At 33.9% G+C, this 21,425-nt stretch overlaps 1 protein-coding gene across 1 annotated transcript; it reads right to left on the minus strand.

The window, feature by feature from the left end:
- Nucleotides 1–561: 561 nt before the first annotated feature.
- On the minus strand, nt 562–20,935 carry LOC132543139 (receptor expression-enhancing protein 5-like). The gene is made up of 5 exons (XM_060206604.1): nt 20,758–20,935; nt 15,664–15,757; nt 11,369–11,507; nt 10,679–10,823; nt 562–4,334 (listed from the first exon to the last, which is right to left on the minus strand). Exons 1-5 carry the CDS (start codon nt 20,894–20,896, stop codon nt 4,249–4,251), a joined length of 603 nt encoding a protein of 200 aa, XP_060062587.1. The 5' UTR covers nt 20,897–20,935; the 3' UTR covers nt 562–4,248.
- Between the last annotated feature and the right edge of the window lie 490 nt (nt 20,936–21,425).

Genomic DNA, 21,425 nt, shown 5'->3' on the forward strand with positions numbered 1-21,425 from the left:
GTTTTGTTATGAAATGTTCCAGGGGTGCAGAGAGCGGTAGTGAGTGTAACCCCTTGAGCATCGAGGAATACAGAAATTCTTTGACAGCATAATATGTTCATGAATTACTACACCTATAGTTAATGCACATAAGACCTTGGTCGCACAATCACTATCTTTCATACTTAAAATGACTGGATTTCTATACAATCATACAGTAAAGTAGTATAGACCGTTTCATATATTACACATCACAGTAGTATAGTCTGTTTCACAACAGCCTACCATAACCATATATTACACATCACAGTAGTATAGTCTGTTTCACAACAGCCTACCATGACCATATATTACACATCACAGTAGTATAGTCTGTTTCACAACAGCCTACCATGACCATATTTATCCTGAAAAAGGAGTGTATCTCGTAATAAGTCCACCTTTATCTCTCATAACTATCTTGTCATTCAAAATTATTTCACTGTCCTTAGCTCTTGTAGTCAAAGATTGTGGGTTATCTCCCTCTGGGCTTAATGCAAAATTATTGATTGATTAAACACAAAAAAACAACAAGAACATAGGTAAGAGAAAATTATTGTATTCAATTTAGTAATTATACATTGAATTTTAATCGAAAAAGTAGTTATTGAGCATGCCATTCGAGAGTATGTACAACATATGGAGTTATATTTGACATACAGATACGAAACTGGTCAGAACATCAAAGTTCAGAGTATGTAATCAGTGTATGGTGAAATGCAGGGTTAACGTTGCAAAGTATGGTCCAGAAATATACCTTTGTCTTAATGCCTCAGATGTATGACAGAAACAAACACAGGGCACTGGCCAACAGTATGATTCAGTCTAATATTTTTTATGTGGATTGCATATTGATAAGTAAATATTTATAATTGTGATGGTAGAAATCTGGTTTAAACAGACTAACACTGAAGTACAAAATGTGTTTGATATAAATATAGACTATTTCATATGAGATCTAATTGATCATACCCATAAACGGAATAGTTTTTGGATGAAAACCTTTAGGCAGCTGCCCATTTCTTTTCTTTTTTTCCCCACAATGTCTGTATTAAAAAATTCCATCAACAAATATTTACATTATGCAAGCATTCGATTAAAGAACATTTAAAAAAATTGGTGTCAGAATACAAATCCTTCAAAGAATTTTTTTTGGCAAATAATTGACAAAATTAATGTTCCCAAGGTCAACAGCTCACCATAAAGTAGACACTAGGTTTATTTTCATATCAGATCAAGGACATGCGCCAAATATCAAAACAAAAAAAGAATCTTACATTCTAAATGCATTGTTGATAACTTCTTTAAATTTCAGTGTTTCTAAGTAAATTACTGGTTTGCTTTTTTCAATATCAAATGAGAATAACAGTTACTACAGAACAACAGTACGTCACAAATTGTTTTTTTAAGAAAGGAATGTAGAAAAAAGGGACAACTCACGGAGATTGGAAAAAGTAAAGGAAATATTTTGGTGTTGTAATGTGTCCTTGGTATGAAAACTTGAATAAGTTCAATGAAGGAATGCTTTCCATTATGTGCATCACCCCACTACAACAAGTAACATTAGAAATGGCACGCGTACTTAAGGCACACAGAAGCCAGTCAAACTGGACCAAAATGATTTTTTTCTGATTACGTGAACAGCTAGATTTTTCCTTAATTCATATGAAAGCTCTATTACAGATTCAATTGAGATCATGTAAATATTTTCATCTAATGCGAGTAATTTCATAACGGTAGACAGAGATTTACTACTGGGTATTCATTTTCATCGTCAGTATTATTGCTCAAATCACACTATATAATAGAAATTTCACTACCTTGGACTAGAATACCCTGTTTGTAACTTGTGAGCATAAATTCAAGATACATTACCTCATTTCTTGATTAAATCGGGCTACTTTATATAAGAGAGAATTTTTTTTCACATAGGTAAACGTTTCACATGTGTCTCTGTTTATTACTTAGATGTAAATTATGTCCAGACTGAAATTTTTATGTTGATCAAATTGGTAATATACAAGGCATGCAAGACCAGCGTGCGTAATATTGCCGTGATTATAAAAACTATTCTATCAGCACTTAAATTTGCGTGACTTGGATTCAAATTACAATACATTAGTTCAGTGTGGAAAAGCAAAACAAACCAAAACATACGTATACATTGCACTTTGAGAAAATTTCTAAATTTTAACAATAAATATTAAATAACTAATTTATGTACAGCAAAAATGCATAAAATGCCAAGATATGAAAAATTATCTCAATTGACAACATCTCGTTATATAGCACTAGTGTTTAAATCTAGCCAAGCCAAAAAAAAAACAATGTAATCGCCCTCTGCAGATTTAATGAAAAAAAAAAGTAATCAAATATATTAATTCATATTCTAAGACTGTAGCAAGAAACATCCACTGACAAGGAAAGATGACAGACACAAATCAGTGATTTCCATGAGACATGCCTCATTTGGATTTGCTGGAAATCGGATCAAGAGAATATTTATGATGCACATCACATAAACATGAAAATATGATTGACGGAGTGAAACAGACATCTACCACAACTAAATCAAGTGGAAACATAATACATGTCACCACATCATATAACTCCAGGAAAAAGAAAACAACATAATACTAAATCTAAATTCCTTATCTTTTAAGACATTTTATAGTTGACAAATTATTGTCCAAAAATTTGGCAAGTTGGCTTATTTCTCATATTGAAAACTATCTACAATTTACACAGTAGTCTCTTCTTTTTCAATTATTTTTTTGATAATCTCATTATTTTGAACCCTTTTGATACATATTCCTTAATACTGATTCCACCTAAACTAGATAATATTCACCAATGTAAAGAATGGACATACATATCATTTTAACGTTTTCAAAAACAGAACTGGATTTCTTTTTTTTTCAAACAATTTGGTTGTAATATATTTCTTTCTCTTGTTTTTTTTCCGAATTCTTGATTGAAATTTGGAATTAATATGCGAAATATTAGATTGTGGCTTTCAGTTTGAACAAAAAAAGAAAAACATAAAACAATACAAAAACAAAACAAAAAGGACCAGTGAACATATGGAAGAGAATGACCAGATAAAATAAACAGGAGGAATGTACAAAGACTGACAAGTTGAAGTCAATAGGACAATATTGAAATAGAAGTTACAGTTCTGATGAGTTTCAAAGTAGGCTACATATATAATATTGAAACAGAATATACATTTTTGCTGGGTTTTCAATGTAAGCCACATGTACAATATCAAAACAGAATTTGAATTTCTGCTGGGTTTTTAATGTAATGACTGCATGTACAATATCTAAACAGAATTTACATTTCTGATTGGTTTCAATGTAATCTACATGTACAATAATGAAATAGACTTTACATCTCTGATTGGTTTCAATGTAAGTAATGTATACAATTTAGAAACAGATGTTAATTTGTAAATGTACATATAGATGTTAATTTAAGATTTGTTAACAAAAGCTTAATGTACAATATATCAAAACAAGTAAATAACAGATAATGAACTTAGATTTTTTTTTCAGATGGGTATAAATGTAGCAGAGTATAGAAATTTCAGCTAAATGTTCAATATTCATTAGTATGATTCTCTCAACAATCGCTGTTAAATCAAAATTGTACAAACATAACAGTCCAAAAATTTTTCAATTTGGTGTGGAGAAAAATTTACATTCTTCAAGACTAACATATTAAGGTAGACTGTAACAAATCTATAAAGCTGATCTAGTCATTCTTCTGAATACATTTACAACATGTACAAAAGTTTGTATTAATGCCAGTCAAGACACAAAAGATGTCGTACAGAAAGAACACAGCAAACAGTGAAACTCACACCTTCCTGTCATGGATCGAACCCGTTGCTGATGAACACCACTACACCTAAGATGTATCACTTCACCACAAATATGCTTTATCTTGAAGATTTGTACATCAAGTTGTAGAAACTTACAGCACAACATATACAGACTTGATTAATAACGCCTCGACAAGCACTAAAAAAATTATTAATAAATTTGTACTAAAATATAACAAACAGTTCTGATATTGCCCTCATTCTCCATACGCCTGGTCCATATTATTTTGTCAGTAATTTCAGTTCTGAGAATATGCCGTCTATTCCTGTTATACCATCCAGCGTATAATTGGTTTATCATAGGGACCTCTTGCGTAAATATTATAGATCTTTACTTCCCATCTTTAGTCTGACTTTGATGAATCCACAAATTGTCTCTTCGCTGCCTCAGCTGCAGCCTCTGAAGCCATCTTCTCGGCTATTCCTCCAGCTGCAAGTAAAGGGAGGTAATTAGACTTCACTCTTAATATCAAGTATAATTATTTATCATGTTTGAAGTAGGAGGAAGATAAATCCCAATGTTTAAAATGATGAAATCTCTAGACTACTTTAGATGTAATATCTCTACTTCACTACAACTGGGGAGAAATCTGCTCAACTCATGATCAGTACAACTGGGGGAATTGTGCCCTACTCATGATCAGTACAACTGGGGAGAAATGTGCCTTACTCATGATCAGTACAACTGGGGGAAATGTGCCTTACTCATGATCAGTACAACTAGGGGTGAAATCCGCTCAACTCATGATCAGTACAACTGGGGGTGAAATGTGCCTTACTCATGATCAGTACAACTGGGGGTGAAATGTGCCTTACTCATGATCAGTACAACTAGGGGTGAAATTTGCTCAACTCATGATCAGTACAACTGGGGTTGAAATTTGCTCAACTCATGATCAGTACAACTGGGGTTGAAATTTGCTCAACTCATCAGTACAACTGGTGTTGAAATTCCACTTATGCAATATACAACTTGGAATGAAATGTGTCAAAATTGTTACAATGGGGCATGATATGTGCCTAACTCAAAAAAGTTGGGTGAAACATACCTAACTTAGTACAACTCAGAATGAAAACTGAAATGTTCCAAACTGGCTAAAACTTGGGGTGAAATTAAACACCATCTCATCTGAAGTGGAGGCAAATTATCTATCTTTTATATAAATGATGAAAATTTCTAGTTCTCCCACACATATCAACATAAAATCATCATTTTTCTGGGTAAAAACATTTCAAACAGAAATGTTTCACATCAATTATGAGAGTCAAAATCCTTTCCACCATGACATTATGACAAACACAGCACATGCACATGAAGAGTTCATTTCTCTTCATGACATGTTTCAACAACAAATGTTTTCAACAGCAGCAGTATTATTTTTCCAAGTCAATTAATCGTAATTTGAAAAAGAATTCAAGTGCCGGCAGCTGATACATGTCTATATATAAACTTACTATTAGAGGCACAGACAAGTGTACATCACTATTACCACCACATCTACACCAGATACTCACTAATTGATAATACTCATCATTCTACATATGATTACCCTACCAATATAATTGATAGTCTATCTCATTAGATGGTGTTAATGACACATAAATCTTCCTATAATTAGGAGTGATGTCATTATGTAAGCCCTGTAAACAGACAAGGTAGTCTGTTCCTGACCTGTCCCTGCAGGATATGTTAGTACATTACTAGACTCCAGTGTAAAACAACAACAGCTGTTCAGCTCATCAAATGTGGTAAATGTGCAAAGGTTTGATAGACAGAAATATACATTTACTTATGGTGCATAGCTGTTTCATTTCACAACAAAAACTGAATCCTACCTGTACATTATCTATTGCTATGTTTAAACACTGAATAATGAAATTAGAATCAAGAAAAACACTATCAAATAAAATAAGGATGACAGTTTGAGGAGATTTACAACTTTATAAGCTATTTGTATTTATAAACGTCTTTACCTAAAGGTAAATCATTTTGATTATAATATAAATCACTAGAAACAATTTGGCATATCAAATTCTTTGACATATACTGCTTTGCAAGACAAGTATATTTTATCTATAACTTTAACTTACAAATCATAGTTTCTATTTGCAAGTATACATAAAAAAATATCTGAAACAACTCACAAAACATCAATATGTTATCTCATTAGTTTCTTTGTAAACTCCTGTTGTTAAAACTGAAAACATCATGAAACTTGCACCAATCAAATGTATGGGACCAAAGATCAATATTTCCTACATCATTTTGACAATTACAAAGGCCTCAAAGGAGGATATGAATTCATCTCTATATACCAAAGATAATTGGTGACTATCACATCTTGATTTTGAATGCTTTCATTTTAACTATTACAATCCATTATTTTACCAGGTGCAAAGTTTTCAATCAATTTCCCATTATAATTAATCATTATAACAAACATAAAATGTTTAAAAAAAAAAACCAGTCAATTGTGGCATAAATGTTATTTTAAAGAATATCTAGAAAAAAAAATCTATACTGAAATTTAAAACTAAAACTAGAATAATGAAAGAACTAAAACTATTGATAAATATCTTGAAAATTATAGTCAACCTCAATCCCAGACAGAAGAACATTATAAGGATAATTCTTCTTCTCAATATATATGTACATTTAGCAACATGGGAAGCTTTGATGACAGCTGTGTATTGTGTGTCGTGTGCCAGACTGTATATATATATACTGTATACATGTACAGGAGCAGGATAGCTATGCATGCAGATAAATGCACTGAGTTTGAACTGTTGAATCGGACGTGCAAAATCTGGACAAAGGAGAGAGCTCAAGGAAGGGAAGTAACCAGGGGTAGACATCATCAAAGCCTTGTGCAGGGGCAGGCATCTGGTAATGTTCTTTGCTTGATCAAAACATCAAATTTTATGGATAGTAAAAACTCTGCTGGATATAAAATTCAGAAGCTAGCATACAGAGTTTATGTTTCATCAAAATTATCTTGCAGGTATCTGGTAATACTTCAGATCTGTGGATAGACTGTGAAAATTCCAGACCAGGATATACACAACTATTAGCCAAGATATACAAGACTGTATTGTCATTTCTGGCCAAAATAGACCAGATAAAATCACATCTTTTTGAGGTTTTAGAAACACGTAGACCTAATTTGCTGTATCCTGAAGTAAGCTGCTAAGCAAGATTTCTGACAGGAAGATTTTAAAATAGTGATCTTTGAAACCCTGCATTGGAGTTTATTAAAACAAAAGCAAAACTGGAAATACAAGGTCATAGGATAATACAAAAGTTTCTGGAAGTTTCAACTTCCTCACTGTGAAACTGAATTTACCAGTAAATAGGAAATTAACACCAAGAGATGCTAGCTTAATGATGAAAACTTATACAATGAAAAAAATGAAGAATACATTGCTATTTTTTTCATTTTTTGTCAGATTTTTAAGTATTAGTAGAGTTACCCCTGAATATCAAGTCACTACGATTATTCTGTTTTATTTTTTTTCAATGTAACGGACAAAACAGGTTCGACAGTGTGACATGCCCAGTCTGTAGCACCAGTTTCTACAACTTAACACTTATTGACCTAAACAATTATTGACCAGAAGCTTGTTTTGAAAATTAGTAGTTAAGGGCTAGCATATCATTCAAATGCATGGAGATTGACATGCTTTATGCTATGTAGTCATGAATATAATTTAAACAAATCATTGGAAATTAAATGGATAGAAACATCCACATTTTGGTTTTTAGAAAAGTTATGAACAGTCCCATACATTGTTCAGAGAAGTAGAAGCTTTTACAATTTCATTACTCACAACATTTGCTAATCTTGCGTACAACAGGTACGCAGTATTCTCCCTTGTCATTTTCAGTAGGAATACCAAAAACTTTTGCCAACTTGTCATCAAGGATGACTGTTTCTACAAAATTATGTTAAAGCAACACAGAGTGTTAGTCAAACATTTCTCCAGGTGACATTGAGTTTGGATCAAGCACAAGAATTGCAGCATGTAATTGTAAAGCATAAACTTCTTCAGAATGCTTTTAAAACAATATAACATTATGGAAATTTATTCAAGTTATGAAAAAAAGATTATTCATTTATGACAGAGAGCTAGTCAACACTTTCTTTTTATGTTATCCTTGTCCACTTCTGAATATCTTAAAATTTTGTCTCATTGAATTTTTATTGCATAAACAGTAAAAAAAATATTTAAAAATGTCAACTGATAACAATTTCATAACCTGAAAATTTCCTTGACTTAAATGAAGAATTTACCAATCAGAACAGAGGGCCTTAAATCCCAGTAGTCAAGCTGACCAACAGTAACTTACCACATTCTCTGGCCGAATCTTTGGCCAGGCCAAACACTTTGTACAGAAACAAAAATAAAACTGATATGATGTCAATGCAATTAAAAAGTACCACAGTCAACACAACAGTGAAAAAACACATGCTATATCAACAATGCCCAATACTAGTTTCCTTATTCTTAAATTGAGTCTATAATTCTTAAATTTAACCTTGACCTAGTTATTTTATCTTTAGTTACATTTGTAACTGCCTAATAGCGATTGTTTGACCTACAGTTTCACCAAACTGTTTGACAATCTTGTAAACTTCCAACAAGTTGACCATATCTTTGATGGTTGACCTTTATCTAACTACTTGACCTTTCCTTTAGTGTTTGACCTTTATTTAACTATTTGACCTTTCCTTTACTGTTTGACCTTTATCTAACTATCTGACATTATCCTTACTAGTTGACCTTTATTAACCTAGTTGACCTTTTCCTTTTTCATATGACTGTAACCAACCAATCTGACCCTTTGATTGCTTTGAGTTCTATGATCTGTTTGACCTCAATATTCCAGGTTCATCTTTTTTTCACCTGTCAAGAATTTGAAGAACTAAGATGAACTTTGGTCTAAATATTATTATTTTTTAATGTTACTTTATAAAAATCGAAGGAAATTTTACTAACTCATATCTAACAAGCATTGTCAAAACAGACCTCCCCATCTTTTAAAATATATTGATTGAACTGCTTTCAAGCTATAGCTAGGAAACAATTTTTTTTTATCATTCTTGTTTTCAAGTCCCTGTTTTTTTTTTTGCATTCTTGTTTCAAATCTGATTACATCAAAACAGAAAAAAACCCAATTTTAAAATCATTTCAAAATCATGACTTGTACTTCCTAATACGTCAAAAATAACCCTGCAAGAAAAGTTGTTAGACCACACATACAAATGTACATGTATATACCTGCTTATAAGGTAAATGTACCGTGTATTCTGTAACAAGTGTTTAGGTTAGAAAGATTACATGCATATATTTGTGTGACTCTATAAACATGCTTCATTCATGAGAAGAGTCAAATCATTGCAGAACACATAACTGGGTTATATTGGTTAAATATGGTGGTTCACTTCTCATACAGTAACATACCCCCAAACACTGCAGGAAAGTGAGATGTCGTAAAATTAGAATACATATATAACTATAGACAGCATGACACATCAAACACAGTGCTCATAATATACAACACTGACCAAGCAGAACTTTTTAGAAATTAGGTAACATGTATTTGTAATCATTATTTCTTCTAAATATTTGGTTTGTCTAAATATAGCGCAAATATTAATATCTAAGTATGTCATAATATATCATCATTCTTTTTGTATGCACAATGGACTATGTCTTTATCGGGACTCTGTGCAATCCTGATATCTGTCTAATCCGGTCAAATAATTAAGTCCCAATTCCATCACTATTACAACAATGGACTCCCTACAAACTGGCCAAATTATTTGATTGCATTAGCTCCCAAAGGGTTCTAGTTTAGACAGATTCCACATTGTATTATTTGTCTAAATTACATAATTAAGATATTCAGGACATCAGTCAGTAGATAACCAACTCTAACACCAACACTACAGGCCTGAAGGAATTGCCTACAAATGAACTGAAGCATCTTTTACCAAGTAATGTTAGCAATGGTAAATAGAAGCAATTGGGTGTAACAATTCATATGACCTAAAGCCTGATGTTCCAAAACTACCCTCCTTCCAAAAAGCCCCATTTTTACAAACAACCACCCTTTCATGTGTTTTCTGAATGTTCAAGGCCAGATTTTTAAAGAAACTTGGCGATTCACTTTTAATTCTACTGTAGTTGTATAATTTCACATACAATTTAAAAATAAACAATGTTGTTTTGTAATATTTTAGCACATTCCTTAATAAGGAAAAATTTTAACTCTGGTACATCAAAGACCAAATAAAACTGTTATGGAATTTTTAATGAACATATTTATTCTTTTTCATAATATGAAATATCAATACAGGAATTAATTAATCAGTTTCTTTGTGGACCTGTGTGACTTTGTAAAAGTTCTTAAACTGTTTCTGCAGATGTGTAAGCACATTTATATATGAACATGTGAGATAAACAAAAAAAAAAGGAAAAAAAAAAGCTGATGACAAAAATTGCACCCTGACATAAGCTCTTCATGCTAAGTAAATTCATAATATTCAGAATCAAAATTCTCCAAAATACTGTTGTTAATGCATTTAAATATATCTTATAATAAGCTTTGTAAAATATGCATCATTAGCACTAATTGGTACCAGTGTAAGTAAATTTATATATAGATACAGACAGATAGATACAGATATACAACACGCATATATATTCTTTTTGTAAGCAAGTAAAATAACTCATAACTTAAAAAGGAGATATTCTGAGGACAAGACTCACCCTCATGGATGGCATCAGAAGCCTTATCAAGGGCTGTGTCGATCCTATCCTGATATTTCAGTACAACCGGACGGATCAGGCGATTGTAGATGGTGTGTGAACCATTCCATGCTGTAGGGGCCATGCAGTACCCAAGGAAACAGCACTGAAATAAGATTTAAAATTCAACCACAGAAAATTTTTATTTCATGTGTGACACTTTCATTGGAATCACAAGCTTGATTTTGTATAAAGCAGTCTTACTTTTTAAAAGCATGATTTTCACTCATATTTACCCAAAAGGTAATTAAATATCAATACATTTTTTGAAATTTTTTAGACAATGCACCCTCAAGAAGAACTCATATTGAACTATTAAGTCAAGGCAATAAAATTAAAATGCAGATGATATGGCAGAGATTAATGGTTTCTGTCTGAAACCCCCAAAAATTACAAACTGTATGTCTCATCCTGATCGTAAAGAATACCAGCAAAACAATAGTGTTAAGTCAAATTTACCATTACCATGATAATAAGAAACCAACATCAAACATGTATATACACATGCAGATATAAATATACAAAGATTTTGATTTACAAAAAGGGTTTGCTAGAAATATCAATGAACCAACATGTACAGTGTGTAGCTAGGAACAAAGTGTAACTTGATGTTAATCCGAAGGAACCAGCACTGCCCTGATACAAACTTACCTTTAGGAACCAGTAGAATGGAATCCAGAAAAGGAAGATATCAGCGAAAAATTCAACAAGGGAGAAAAGAGCATAGACTACCCAGTATGTCAGCCATTTTGTATCATCGTCCTTGCTATGGCTCTCGATGGCTTTGATTCTGAAATCAACATAGATTACATCTTTTACTATATAAACAAAAAAATGCAATAACTTGTTTTTAATTCCCTTTCAGATTGTTCCCAAATTTTCAAGATTTTACCAAATTGTATAGCTGGTTAATTTCATGAGGAGGACATTCTCACTTTTTCTAGCTATATTAACAAGATCGCAAAAATATAATCCGTTAAAAAATGAGACAAGTGCTTGTAAGTGCAACACCAGTCCCCCTCTATATGGCCCTTGGGAATATGGCGGTATATAATATGGTATTTACATATGGCTCCAGGTTTTATGAAAGTATAAATATAGTGTATATATATGGCACCCTGGATTTATGACTGTTTAAATATGGTATTTACATAAGCCCCCTAGGTTTATGATAGTATAAATATGGTATTTTACATATGACTCCTGGGTTTATGATAGTATAAATATGGTATTTATATATGGCCCCCTGGGTTTATGATAGTATAAATATGGTATTTACATATGTCAGTCAAAGTAAGCTTGTCCTCTGACTCCACAAAGCTATAAATCTTTCCATAAATATTAAATATTTAAATAGATATGCACATATATATATACATACATACATAGGTGTATTTTATGTATAATAAATAAAAAAACGTATTTACGTTCTGTACATGTGAGTTACTTTACCCACGGCATACTGAGTTCCTGGTGACTGATCATTTGTTTGTATACACATGGTACATGTATCACACATATAAGGATGTTGATACTATCTTTTTTTATATCATTAACCTGCTTAAATTTGAAATGGACATCAAAACATTAAAATATTGCTTCAGCTAGGTACTTTATAATCAACCCAAAATGAGTGTCCCAGCTGAGGCCTGTTACCACTCTGATACCGACCATGGGATCTATAATCCAATAACATACTGTACACAGACCATGTTTTCTCCCTCCTTAACATCATTAACCTGACAAGAACTTCCATGTAAATAAACTAGCACACTTACTGACACAGAATTAAAAGCAGAACTTATTAAGTTATAAATAGCAAAAGCTTTTATCTAGACCAAAGAGTAGTGTGTTAATGAGGTGATGTCGGCCATTGTAAAGTATACCACAACTGGGCATAAAACATGACATTAACATTTCCCTTATCTTTCCTGAATCCACTATTCACAGCTAGACATTTGAATTCTCTGTTATGTTAAGTTTCATTCCAGGACTAGTAACGTACGAATCCGAGAGAAATCTATATGTTGTATTATAAATATTTGATGACACCATTCCAGACATTACAGGACATCACATGACGGACACATTCCCCTAGCACTGATTCTGCTAATTTTGTACCAAACCCTTTGACACCTTTTGTTGTACTGTACACCACATCTAAATGCACAGAACGAGAATGAATCAGTTTGTAAAAATAGGACATTGTTAGTTGTGACACAACATAAAGCATTGTTGATCAAATATCAACCCCACCCAGTACCGCATTTATACATCAACATTGTTTTTTATCATCCAATGTACCAAGAGGGCTAAAACACACTACACACTATGAGCTTCATTACCCCATTCTCCCAACACACTGAGCTCCATTACCTCATTCTCCCAACACAATAACCTCCATTACTCCATTCTCCATACACAATAACCTCCATTACTCCATTCTCCCAACACAATGAGCTCCATTACTCCATTCTCCCTACACAATAAGCTCCATTCTCCCTACACATTAAGCTCCATTACCCCATTCTCCCTAAACAATAAGCTCCATTACCCCATTCTCCCTAAACAATAAGCTCCATTACCCCATTCTCCCTAAACAATAAGCTCCATTACCCCATTCTCCCTACACAATAAGCTCCATTCCCCCTACACAATAAGCTCCATTACCCCATCTTCCCTACACAATAAGCTCCATTACCCCATCTTCCCTACACAATAAGCTCCATTACTCCATTCTCCTTACACATTAAGCTCCATTTCTCCATTCTCCCTACACAATGAGCTCAATTACCTCATTGAAAAATCTTCTCCCTGTACCATAGGTTCCATTACCCATTTCCCTCCACATCATGAGCTCTATTACTCCATTCTCCCCATACCATAAGGCTCCATCTTCCCACACCACTAGGTTCCAGTACCCTATATTCTCACCAGCTCTCTCAACCCACGCCCCTGACAGCTGTTAAGATACCTCAAGAGATCACATTGGAAGTACATCAACATTCTTTTTTGTACTTTTTCTGTCTACACATAATCATTTAATCTCCATTTAAAATATGCGTGAAATTAAATACAAGGTGTACAGTGAAAACAAGATTTTTTTTTTAATTACAGTGTCAAGCTTCAGCAACACCATAGATACACATTGTATTGTATACTATTTATACTGCCTGTAATATACACATGTATGTCTGTTAGGTTCACTAACCATCATCACAAGTTGTTTGTCTGGAGACAGAAAAGTGTCGCCATTCGCAATGAATAATTCAGGTGTAAAAAGTATCTAATACAATAGATAAGCGAGCCATAAAAGTAACATGTCGAGAAAGGCTTGGAAGAATAATCAGAAACATGAGAAGTTAGCAGGTCTCAATACAATAAACATCAAAACAGGTATACATGTGTCTGTACTTTGTCTTCAGAAGTATTGAACATCAACAATTAGCTGAATTTCTTTTGTTCTACGGCAATGTACATGAACTGATGTGTAGGTATCTTTCTTAATAACAAGTGCCAAAGGTCTAAGATCAAAGGTCAAGCTTGACTTTATACATAAGTAGACTTCTGGCAATGAATACACAGTTCTGTAGTAAGTGTGAAACCAATCACTGTATCCATCCTGGGGTTTATTACAAAATAATACAACATTTATAGCATAATGGTTCTCAACACAAATAGATATGAGTCACCTTATTGCATAATCTTTTATCATTTCCTAGAGATTCTACTCCACTGAATAAATATGGGTGGATCATTCTGGAGGGGGCCAATTCTTGACGTTTAGAAACTGAAACTGACCCCTTCATTATCGTTTTTATACAGGAAGGCACATCTACTTTTGACACCAACAAAAAGTGGACAATTCTTTCACCTACTAGGATATTTTCTGGTGTACCTAAAACATTTGATTATGTCCTTGGCAAACTGGTATTAAAATGGACTCGGATACACACATAACTGTTATGATCAGTACGGTAACCATCGCAATATGGTTTAAAATCAAGACATCATATCAGTCATGGTCACACCAATTGTTATAATCATGATACACATATACCAATATCTATCGGACAAATTTCCTGGTCTGGTAGGTTGAAATAAAGAAAATATTATGAGCAGGCGGACATTACTGATATACATACATATTTAGGAAAAACACAGGAAACTAATGTTTACAGTTCATGTTACATACAAGACGTGCAATAACTACAGCGGTTTTTGGGACTTAGATATCCGAGTCATAGACTCATAGTTTTTTTATGGGATAGATCTAAGTTACAGAGATGTATGAAAACTCACTATAACTCGAAAGTAGTGGGACTCATTAAAATTCTAGAAAAAAAGGTGCAGGACTAACTTCAAGTACGCCTACAAAAAGAAAGTGGACTCCCTTCCAATATGTCTGCAAAAAGGTGCTGGATTCACTTCCAACAAGTCTACAAAAATTAACGTAACTAAGGATTGAAAGTTAATTATAATGTCTGAACAGTCATAAATGATTTTTAACTATTTGTATAATAAGAAATTTCATACTGTTTTATAATTAGGTACAATGGACATTACATTTTCTCTGTGCGATATCATCATATATATTGTAGAAGCCAAATGGTAACTGTCATTGGGGATGTGATAATGTAATATAGCTGACACAAGAAATAAATAGTTAAGTTGTATCAATCTTTTGTAAAACAATTTTTCACGTAAGTAAAGAATACCTTTGCAATTCTGATGAGTTCCATAACTAATAGATATACTTGGTTCTTGAAATTTGAGCGAGTCCTGTAGGAAAAGTATTAGTCCAAGTCTCATATACCAGAGTCCCAAAACTCATTTTCATCGAGGCTTATCTCAGTGGGTATAACATATATGTTACTTATATGCAGTTAGATATATTGGTAGATATTTTAGAAAGGTAGGATATAGATAATACTCCATATACTTACGATGCATATGCAGGATACAGGAATCCGACAAAGTTACAAACAAACTGGGCTCCATATCCAATCATCAGGTACAGTCCGAGAAATGCTAGTAGACCTGTAAAATTAAAACCACCACAACTTACATTACAGTATCACAAGTATGATATACAAAATGTATAAAGCTTCATACTTAATGTCTTTAACTTCAATTATGGAACTGATAAAATAGTTCTAACCTCTTTATCATTACCAATGTAATCAAGTGAATGTATCTCATTCTGGTATACATTTTGTTCACTGTGGTATAACATATATCTGATACACACAGTGGTACAACGTATATCTGATACACACAGTGGTGCAACGTATATCTGTTACACACAGTGGTGCAACGTATATCTGATACACACAGTGGTACAACGTATATCTGATACACACAGTGGTGCAACGTATATCTGTTACACACAGTGGTGCAACGTATATCTGTTACACACAGTGGTGCAAGGTATATCTGATACACACAGTGGTACAACATATATCTGATACACACAGTGGTACAATGTATATCTGATACACACAGTGGTACAATGTATATCTGTTACACACAGTGGTACAACGTATATCTGATATACACAGTGGTGCAACGTATATCTGATACACACAGTGGTACAACATATATCTGATACACACAGTGGTGCAACGTATATCTGTTACACACAGTGGTGCAACGTATATCTGTTACACACAGTGGTACAACGTATATCTGATACACACAGTGGTACAACATATATCTGATACACACAGTGGTACAACGTATATCTGATACACACAGTGGTACAATGTATATCTGTTACACACAGTGGTACAACATATATCTGATACACACAGTGGTACAACATATATCTGATACACACAGTGGTACAATGTATATCTGATACACACAGTGGTACAATGTATATCTGATACACACAGTGGTACAATGTATATCTGTTACACACAATGGTACAACGTATATCTGATACACACAATGGTACAACATATATCTGATACACACAGTGGTACAATGTATATCTGATACACACAGTGGTACAATGTATATCTGTTACACACAATGGTACAACGTATATCTGATACACACAGTGGTACAACATATATCTGATACACACAGTGGTACAATGTATATCTGATACACACAGTGGTATAACATGTCTGGTATACACTGTGGTACAATGTATATCTGATACACACAGTGGTACAATGTATATCTGTTACACACAGTGGTACAAGTATATCTGTTACACACAGTGGTACAATGTATATCTGATACACACAGTGGTACAATGTATATCTGTTACACAGTGGTACAATGTATATCTGATACACACAGTGGTATAATATGTCTGGTATACACTGTGGTACAATGTATATCTGTTACACACAGTGGTACAATGTATATCTGATACACACAGTGGTACAATGTATATATGTTACACACAATGGTACAACGTATATCTGATACACACAGTGGTACAACATATATCTGATACACACAGTGGTACAATGTATATCTGATACACACAGTGGTATAACATGTCTGGTATACACTGTGGTACAATGTATATCTGATACACACAGTGGTACAATGTATATCTGTTACACACAGTGGTACAATGTATATCTGTTACACACAGTGGTACAATGTATATCTGATACACACAGTGGTACAATGTATATCTGTTACACAGTGGTACAATGTATATCTGATACACACAGTGGTATAATATGTCTGGTATACACTGTGGTACAATGTATATCTGTTACACACAGTGGTACAATGTATATCTGATACACACAGTGGTACAATGTATATCTGTTACACACAGTGGTACAATGTATATCTGATACACACAGTGGTATAATATGTCTGGTATACACTGTGGTACAATGTATATCTGTTACACACAGTGGTACAATGTATATCTGATACACACAGTGGTACAATGTATATCTGATACACACAGTGGTATAATATGTCTGGTATACACTGTGGTACAATGTATATCTGATACACACAGTGGTATAATATGTCTGGTATACACTGTGGTACAATGTATATCTGATACACACACAGTGGTATAATATATCCAGTTTACACTGTGGTACAATGGTTACTTATTATAAAAAGAAATGCAGGGTTACCATAATAATTATGGTGATTCTAGGCAAGACGTCAAGTAAATATTCAATATTTCTAAGTAAGAATGAAGGTTAATCCATACAGAACAAACTGCAAAATCAACCATTTGTATCTTGTAAGTGATTTAAGTGTTATTAAAAGGGAATGGAAAGAGAACACTACAATCTGAAATCGAAATGGCCTGATTGTTGGAGCTGGCTAGTCAATACCGGGTATGCCCCCCATTTGCTCTCTCCACAGCCCAGATGCTGGAATGTGAGATTGTTTTGCTGCAATAATGGGACAAAAAGGGGTCGGAGGATCTCACCTCTATACCACAACCAGTGGTGATTTAACTCTATGTGAGATTCCTCACCACATCATAACAGATTCACCCCAAAAACCAATATGTCTCTACTACGCATCAGTCAGCAAAACATTTACCACGATGTTGGTATACACAATGTTGAATGTCTGCTCAAAACAGGGTGAACTGGGTCTCATCAACAAACAAGGCCCACCTCCATTGCCTCAATGGGAATATTCTGGGGGCATGTGCTGCCATCCAAGCCATACGACACTGCAACTAGTAGCAGTAAGGGGCAGACCTAAAATGGGTGATGTTCCCACATACCAACTTCCTGAACGAATTTCCTTACAGGTTTTCCATGGATGGGATGGTTATGAGTACCTATGGTATGAAGGGCAGATTCATTGGCAGTAAGGTGCTGATTGTGCAGATGTGCGACACCATTAAACTTGTCCAGGCATTGTGGTGTCACATACAGACATCCAGACCTAGGTCTGTCAGGAACCCACCCAGTTTCCCTAAGATGTCTCACAAGATGTTCTATAGTGCAAATATTGACACCAAAATGTCTGGCAACCTGTGACCTTATATAGTCATCGCAACTTTATGGTATGACGAGCAGTGTAACTCATTGTCACAACACTGCTGTGTACGAGATTTTCCTGTTTTGTGCTTTCCCCGGGAGAAATTGTCACGCAATACATCTGGCATACACTGTGGTACAATGTATATCTGGTATACACAGTAGTACAATGTATAATAATAAACCAACACAATAATATGATCATCAAGGATTTTACATGACCATAATTTCATGATCATGAAATTGTGTAAATCAATTCACCACTGTTCATCATGAATTATTGCATTTTCATGATTATATTTAAAATGAATCAAGGTCTTTATATCTGGAACCTAAAGGAGACTGACCAATTCATATGAGTCAAAACAGAAAGCTCTGCCAAGTTGATCTGTGGTTAACTGATGTCAATGCTTCAAAGCACCAAATCTGTACTGATGGGATATAATAAAATGGTTAAAAAATGAAAATAGACCTTTCCTTGATACTGTTTACAAGTTCATAGAAAAATCTAACTTCTGTAGAGCTTTTAAATTAGATGTTATGGAAGTTTGGGAAGATCTATGTGTGAAATCTAACATGAAATCAGTGGCATATGTTGTCTGTGTGTCTCCTCGAATCCATGTTCAAGAGGACAGTCTTCCTGTGTTATAATACTGAGTAGATCATGCCGACCAAAACAACGTAAATTTTAAAATGCACAAGAGTACATTCCCTCAGTTATGGCTGGTGGTCAATCATCAGACATTTACATATGGTCAGTTGTCAGATATTACATATGGTCAGTTGTCAGATATTACAAAAGGTCTGCTGTCAGATATTACACATTGTCAGTTGTCAGATATTATGCATGGTCAATAATCAGATAACACACGAGGTCAATAATCAGATATTAAATATGGTCAGTCTAACTTACTACTTATATTTAACAGCTACTCATATTTACCAGTGCATGCGTGTATGTGTATTATGGTATCTTTAATGTGAAGTGATTCTATTATCGTCTTAAGATAAATGTATACAACTTATGCAGTAGACGATTACTTCTAACAGACAGGAAGAGAGGTGAGAAGCACTTCAGAAAGCTGACCAAAGGTAACTGTATGACCATGGTTCCTGCTTCAACTCAGTTAAGCCACAGACTAAAGTCAAGAGTACATTCATCATGGAACGTTTCACTGACATGTTTTAATAATTATATGTGTTTACTGTATATAAAAAGAAAATTGAAGATTAACTTCAACATTTCATCAACATCTTCACAGCAACAGTAGTACTTTAAACAAGTAACCTCTTGCTTCCTAGACTGATACCCTATACCACTTAGCTAAAGGGAAATTCCCATTAGCAATGTCACTATACTGTCAGAATAGTAAGGTGGCCTATACTTTGAAACTTCTTCACAGCCATCGACAGACAATTCTGGAAGAATTTCTGTAACTTACCATCCCATACATCATGTAAATCTCAATACCATTCACTGATTTTTAGTTATTTCTTATAGCTATAGCATTAACATTAAACAGGACATGCCCCAAACATCATATTGCTTAGAAACACCAATCACCTTTAACATCAAACTTTCTCGTGCAAATTTGAAATATTTTGAGAAGCGTCATCATCAATTGATCAGAGAATGAGAGAAGTTTAAATGGTGTTTGCACACGAAAAAATCCTTGTCACAATACGTAATAGGTCATTTTTGTTATTTACATCATATATGGATATATTGAGAGATCTACACAATCACATGTACTGAATTTATACACGCACATAAAAAGGTGATCCGGAGAATGTGTCCAGTTTCGCTTACTACAAAATAACATGCATGGAAAACGTGATTGGAAATTTTAGAGTGCTATATATACTGTATCATATTGACGAAAAATGAATGTTCACTTATTTCTGCCCAAATAGAATACTTATTTGACCAATTAATCGTTGAAGCGTTCACACTTGTATTCGTTTGCATACAGGTTGGAAGAACTTGCAATCATTACCAGCTGTTTACCATCCCATTACTAATCCTACGGTCTGTTGCTTGCTTACCCAATGCGATATATAAACGCCTAACTCCAGTCTTCTGTTCAATTTTTTCTAACGTGTCGGTTGCGAAATTTTTCTCATGGAGAATTTTGTCCAGCTTTGCCTTCCATGTCTCCACATTTTCCGAAACTGCACTTGCCATTTTGATATGGTGTGTAGATTTTTCGATTCCGACTGACTAGGAGTGACGTCACCGGAAATGGACATGCATCTGGTCAGAATCAGGGAAAGGCTTGTGTATTGCGAGTCGCGTGTACGTTTGAGTTTTACCGTACTTCTTCTACTGTGTGACCCTAAAGAAAATCAACATAAACGAATTGGCAGACACAACATGGGCTTGTGAAAACAATGATAAATGGAGAAAGTTTGTAATTCAGAATTGTTTGTTTTGAGGTTTACTTGCCATGACTGGCACTGCATTCGACGGGCTGAATGCCAGGCAAACACCTGTTGATTAATCTACATCAAGATTCGTCAAACAACATCTGTTCAGTTACATTATACTTAGTAAACTACGTCATATCTGTTAATTTTAATAGATTTGTATTAATCTAAGTGACGATGAGAAAAATAAAATTATTTACTTTTTATTCGGTCATCTACATATATTTTGAGTAAAATATCGTAGTTATTTAGTAAAATGTAGTCATGTAACACTTAACTCGATATTA

The sequence above is a fragment of the Ylistrum balloti genome, unplaced genomic scaffold (genome assembly GCF_031769215.1).
Source record: "Ylistrum balloti isolate Yb309-2 unplaced genomic scaffold, AGI_CSIRO_Ybal_v1 Utg369740, whole genome shotgun sequence".
Taxonomy (NCBI): Eukaryota; Metazoa; Mollusca; class Bivalvia; order Pectinida; family Pectinidae; genus Ylistrum; species Ylistrum balloti.

Coding starts and splice junctions, on each gene's coding strand:
- LOC132543139 (XM_060206604.1), bottom strand. CDS start 20,896: ATGGCAAGTGCAGTTTCGGAAAATGTGGAGACATGGAAGGCAAAGCTG. Junction 15,758..20,757: donor GCGTTTATATATCGCATTGG/GTAAGCAAGCAA, acceptor TTAATTTTACAG/GTCTACTAGCATTTCTCGGA. Junction 4,335..10,678: donor TTCTGATGCCATCCATGAGG/GTGAGTCTTGTC, acceptor CTTTACTTGCAG/CTGGAGGAATAGCCGAGAAG.